Consider the following 6,124-nt stretch of genomic DNA (forward strand, 5'->3'; position numbering starts at 1 on the left):
TCGATGGGAGAAGCTCTGCCTTTGGCGTAGGTAGTATCTGCACTAAGCCCTACAGCTGTGCATCTGCATCGCTGTAGTACCGTACATGTAGACAAGCCCTGCATAAGTATATTTTTTAGGCAGAAAAAGCATTGTTCATATGGTTTGAAGGTCAAACTCTGAATTATATGAAAATTGTTCTTGTAATCTGAACTGGTATGGACCTACGGTCATGACTTCATAAAGTTTTATTTTTGAACCACAGCAATCTCCTTTCTCTCTAGTGCAGCGAAGCAGTCAGATGGAGTCTCAGCTTCTCATGGACAGTATTTGTGAACAGAATTTATTTGAGGTATGTAGATATCTAAAAGGCTTTTAATTTTTTTCCTAATAAGAAACATGTTGCCTGTCTTCTCTTTAGATACTTTTTTGGATGCACCCTTGCTAATAAGCTTACTTTAATTATTGATGTGTACACTTTATTCACTCTGTAGAAATTTCAGGATGGTGTTATCACTGTAGGGGAGTTTTTTACGCTTCTCCAGGTCCATATTCTAATTCAGAAGCCCCGGCAGAGTCATCTTCCAGCCAATGTGAGTATCTAACCTCTCAAACGCATACTCATCACTGCCACTTAAAATGTGTTTCTCTGTCTTTATTTCAATATTTTATAGAATCTGACTAAAGACAGCTAAAGAAGTTGAGTTGTAAAGATCTTTGTTATCAGGCCCACAGACTAACCATTCCCTTTCCCTTTTCCCCAGTTTACTTCTGAATAAATATAGATAGTTTATTTTCCAACCCTGTAAACCAGGTCACCTCAGAATTATTACACACTAAGGGCGTATCTACATGAACACTTAGTTTGTGGCATGCCAGGGTGTGAATCTACCCCCACTAGCCTGCTGCATGCTAAGTATCTGTGTGGGCACTTCTGACGTGCACTAGCAGTTCTTTTGTGTGCATTGATCTACTCCCGTATCCTGTATTCTGCTTTGAAACTGGCTTTGTAAATATATTCTGGAGTGCAGCTTTTATTTGGTAAAATGGCAATGATTACATTGGGGCTGGTCTAGTAGTCCAGTTTCTGTTTCTGATCTCTTCCTTGTGCCAGTAGGAACTGCTCGTTGTGCCAGAGATAATGCACACAGCACTCCTGGAAAGTGGGAATATTTAGCTTCTTACAACAACAATCTCTGTCTAGTTTAGGAGTAGCTTTGGCAGGATATTTTATTGTATTTTATTATATTACTCTTGAGGGCATTCTGCACCAAAAAATTAAAAATTATGCGCAGAATATTTTAAAATTCTGCAAGTTTTATTTCTCAATAAATAAATTCAGAGGCTCCGGCATGGCAGTATGGGAAGCACAGGCCACTGGCTGCACAAAGGTGGAAGGTCACCTGCTGCCTCCTCACCCCCAGGACACAGACTCAGCAGTGAGGTTACACCCGACCCTGACACAGCACAAGACCTGGGTCTGCCCCAGAAACACCCTGGGGCCATGCCCCTCTGTACCAGGTGTGGGGCAGGTAGGCTCAACTAGGCAGGATCCAAGTGTGGAGGGGCTCAATGTGGGGGAATCCACGTGTGGAGTGAGAAGATTCTGTGTGGGACAATCTGGGTACAGGCAGCTTAGTCGGGGGGTCTAGGTCTGGGAGGATCTGGGTGCACAGTGGCTTGTTCCAGGTGCAGGAGCAATGAGACTCTGCAGGGGCTTCCAGGGGAAGGTTGTTGGGGCTCAGCAGAGTGGTCTGGATGTGGGGGTCTCAGGAGAGGCATCTGGGTGCTGGGGGAGTGGGGCTTGCTGGGGTGAGGGTCTGGGTGCAGCTAGTTGGGGGTCAGTCACATGGGGGTCTGGATGTGGGGGCTCAGGGTGGTGTAGGGGGTGGGGCATCAGGTTGGGGGTTTGAGTGCAGGGAGCTCAGTGGGGGGTGGTCTGGGTGCAAGGGTGGGGGTCTGGAGGCAGGGGGTCTGGGTGCAGAGGGGCTCCAGATGCAGGGGTTGAGGTACAGTGGGGTAGGGTTTGGGTATGGAGGGCTAGGAGGGTTCTGGATGTACCGGGTGAGGCTTGGCAGGGGTGTCTGGGTATGGGCGGTCTAGATGCACAGGGGTTGGGTGGATGGGGGAGCAGCACCCCCTACAGTGACCCCTTCCCCCACAGCTGAGGAGTGATGCGGGGAAGATGCTGAACTTCCTGCAGCTGGGGGAGGTTTCTGGGGGTGGGTCTGACACAGCCACAGCCACTCCTTGCAGGGGAAGAGGAAGTCCCAACATCTCCTGCCTCCAGCCCAGCCGAGACTAGCAGCTGATCCCGGCTCAGGGTAGGAGCCACTGGCTGGGGTGTCCCCAGCCCTGCAGTGATTTACCTCTTCACCGGCTGCTCTGGGTTCCTGAAATGTTGTACCTGTGCTGCTAGGGAATGGTGTGTCACTGCTCTTGCAGAAACCTGGTGGAGTGAGGACAATCAATGGGACACAATCATTCCAGGGTACAAAATACATCGGAAGGACAGAACAGGTCGTGAGGGGGGAGGGAGGACTGGCACTATATGTGAAAGAAAATGTAGAATCAAATGAAGTAAAGATCTTAAGTGAATACACATGTTCCATAGAATCTCTATGGATAGTAATTTCATGCTCTAATAAGAATATAACATTAGGGATCTATTATCGACCACCTGAGCAGGACAGTGATAGTGACGATGAAATGCTAAGGTAGATCAGAGAGGCTATCAAAATGAACTCAATAATAGTGGGGGATTTCAATTATCCCTATATTGACTGGGAACATGTCACCTCAGGACGAAATGCAGAGACAACATTTCTTGATACTTTAAATGACTGCTTCTGGTTCAGGAACCCACAAGGTGAGAGGCAATTCTCGATTTAGTCCTGAGTGGAGCGCAGGATCTGGTCCAAGAGGTAACTATAACATGACCGCTTGGAAATAGTGACCACAGTATAACAACTTTTAACATTCCTGTGGTGGGAAGAACACCTCAACAGCAAAACACTGTGGCATTTAACTTCAGAAAGGGGAACTATGCAGTTAAACAGAAATGAAAAGGTACAGTGACTAGAGTGAAATCCCTGCAAGCTGCATGGACACTTTTCAAAGACACCATAATAGAGGCCCAACTTAAATGTACACCCCAAATTAAAAAACACAGTAAAAGAACTAAAAAAGAGCCACTGTGGCTTAACAACCATGTAAAAGAAGCAGTGGGAGATAAAAAGGCATCTTTTAAAAAGTGGAAGTCAAATCCTAGTGAGGTAAATAGGTGCATAAACACTGCCAAATTAAGTGTAAAAATGTAATAAGAAAAGCCAAAAAGGAGTTTGAAGAACAGCTAGCCAAAAACTCAAAAGGTAATGACAAAATGTTTTTTTAAATACACCTCTACCTCAATATAACCCTGTCCTTGGGAGCCAAAAAATCTTACCACATTATAAGTGAAACCGCGTTATATCCGAATTCGTGTTCTATCGGGTCGTGTTATATCTGGGTAGAAGTGTACATCAGAAGCAGGAAGCCTGCTAAACAACCAGTGGGGTCCCTGGACAATCGAGATACAAAAGGAGCGCTTAAAGACGATAAAGTAATTGCGGAGAAACTAAATGAATTCTTTGCTTCAGTCTTCACAGTTGAGGATGTTAGGGAGATTCCCAAACCTGAGCCAGCTTTTGTAGGTGACAAATCTGAGAAATTGTCACAGATTGAGGTGTCACTAGAGGAGGTTTTGGAATTAATTGATAAACTTAACAGTAACAAGTCACCGGGACCAGATGGCATTCACCCAAGAGTTCTGAAAGAACTCAAATGTGAAATTGCAGAACTAACAACTATGGTTTGTAACCTGTCCTTTAAATCGGCTACTGTACCCAGTGACTGGAAGATAGCTAATGTAACGCCAATATTTAAAAAGGGCTCTAGAGGTGATACCGGCAATTACAGACCGGCAAGTCTAATGTCCGTACTGGGCAAATTAGTTGAAACAATCATAAAGAATAAAATTGTCAGACACATAGAAGAACATAAATTGTTGGGCAAAAGTCAACATGGTTTCTGTAAAGGGAAATCATGTTTTACTAATCTATTAGAGTTCTTCGAAGGGGTCAACAAACATGTGGACAAGGGGGATCCAGTGGACATAGTGTACTTAGATTTCCAGAATGCCTTTGACAAGGTCCCTCACCAAAGGCTCTTACGTAAATTAAGTTGTCATGGGATAAGAGGGAAGATTCTTTCATGGATTGAAAACTCGTTAAAAGACAGGGAACAAACAGTAGGAATAAATGGTAAATTTTCAGAATGGAGAGGGGTAACTAGTGGTGTTCCCCAAGGGTCGGTCCTAGGACCAATCCTATTCAACTTGTTCATAAATGATCTGGAGAAAGGGGTAAAAAGTGAGGTGGCAAAGTTTGCAGACGATACTAAACTGCTCAAGATAGTTAAGACCAAAGTAGACTGTGAAGAACGTCAAAAAGATCTCACAAAACTAAGTGATTGGGCAACAAAATGGCAAATGAAATTTAATGTGGATAAATGTAAAGTAATGCACATTGGGAAAAATAACCCCAACTATATATACAATATGATGGGGGATAATTTAGCTACAACTAATCAGGAAAGAGATCTTGGAGTCATTGTGGATAGTTCTCTGAAGATGTCCACGCAGTGTGCAGCAGCAGTCAAAAAAGCAAACAGGATGTTAGGAATCATTAAAAAGAGGATAGAGAAAAAGACAGAGAATATCTTATTGCCCTTATATAAATTCATGGTATGCCCACATCTTGAATACTGCATACAGATGTGGTCTCCTCATCTCAAAAAAGATATACTGGCACTAGAAAAGGTTCAGAAAAGGGCAACTAAAATTATTAGGGGTTTGGAACGGTTCCCATGTGAGGAGAGATTAAAGAGGCTAGGACTTTCCATCTTGGAAAAGAGGAGATTAAGGGGGGATATGATAGAGCAGGGGTAGGCAACCTTTCAGAAGTGGTGTGCCGAGTCTTCATTTATTCACTTTAATTTAAGGTTTCGCGTGCCGGTAATACATTTTAACGTCTTTTTTAGAAGGGGTCTCTCTCTAAGTGTATATTATGTGACTAAACTATTGTTGTATGTAAAGTAAACAAGGTTTTCACAATGTTTAAGAAGCTTCATTTAAAATTAAATTAAAATGCTGATTTTACGCCGCCAGCCTGCTCAGCCCGCTGGGTGGGGGGTTCAGGGCAGAGGGCTGGGTGTTGGGGCGGGACTCGAGGTCAGGTCAGGGCAGAGGGCTGGGGTGTGTGGACGTGCAGGGCCCAAGACTGGGTGTGGGGGGGGGTTCAGGGCAGAGGGCTGGGGTGTGTGTGGAGGTGCAGGGCAGAAGGCTGGGTGTGGGGGGGTTCAGGGCAGAGGGCTGGGGTGTATGTGGAGATGCAGGGCAGAAGGCTGGGTGTTGGGGGCAATTCGAGGTCAGGGCAGAGGGCTGGGGAGGGTGTGGGGGGTGCAGGGCAGAGGGGATGGGTCTGTGTTGGGGTGGGGAGGTGCAGGGCAGAAGGCTGGGGTGCTCGGCTCGTGGGGGTGCTCCCAGCCCCCTGCCCTGAGTGGCTCACGGCAGGGGGCTGGGAGGGATATGACCTGTTCCACCCCTTCCCCCAGGCCCGTCCCTACCTCTCTCTGCCTCCTCTACGGAGCAGCCAGCATGCTGCGCTTGGCTCTGCTCCTCTGGGAGGAGGAGGGGCTGGAATGCACCACGTTGTGCGAAGAAGCGGGGGAGGAGGGAAGCGTGGCTGCCGCAGGACCAAGCTTCTGCCTCCTGCCCCCGCAGGGGAGAGCAGTGGGCGGGGGGGGCTGAGTGGGGCTGGGAGCCGGGACCTCAGCAGCGTGCCACTCAAAATCGGCTTGCGTGCCGTGTTTGGCACGCATGCCATAGGTTGCTGACCCCTGACCTAGATAGACAGACATTGATTTAACTAGATCTACTATGGATTTTTACCAGCAAAACAGAGCAGAATCTGGGTTCCCTTGTAAAAGTCTTCAGCAATAGGAACGGATCAGAATGTGTAAAACAGCAGCAAAAAAATAAAGAGGAAACTGGGCAGGGGGGTGAATTTAGTATCCCCTGGGGATGCAAGTTCCTGAGAGATCTCAT

The 6,124-nt window shown here is 46.5% G+C and overlaps 1 protein-coding gene across 1 annotated transcript in view; it reads left to right on the forward strand.

The window, feature by feature from the left end:
• Positions 1–6,124, forward strand: part of KNL1 (kinetochore scaffold 1) — a 48,046-nt gene that overhangs the window by 21,747 nt on the left and 20,175 nt on the right. Inside the window, 2 exon segments of the mRNA XM_034769283.1 lie at positions 264–331; positions 474–572. Of these exon segments, the coding sequence (XP_034625174.1) occupies positions 264–331; positions 474–572 (167 nt within the window).

Source organism: Trachemys scripta, chromosome 4 (assembly GCF_013100865.1).
Source record: "Trachemys scripta elegans isolate TJP31775 chromosome 4, CAS_Tse_1.0, whole genome shotgun sequence".
Lineage (NCBI taxonomy): Eukaryota > Metazoa > Chordata > Testudines > Emydidae > Trachemys > Trachemys scripta.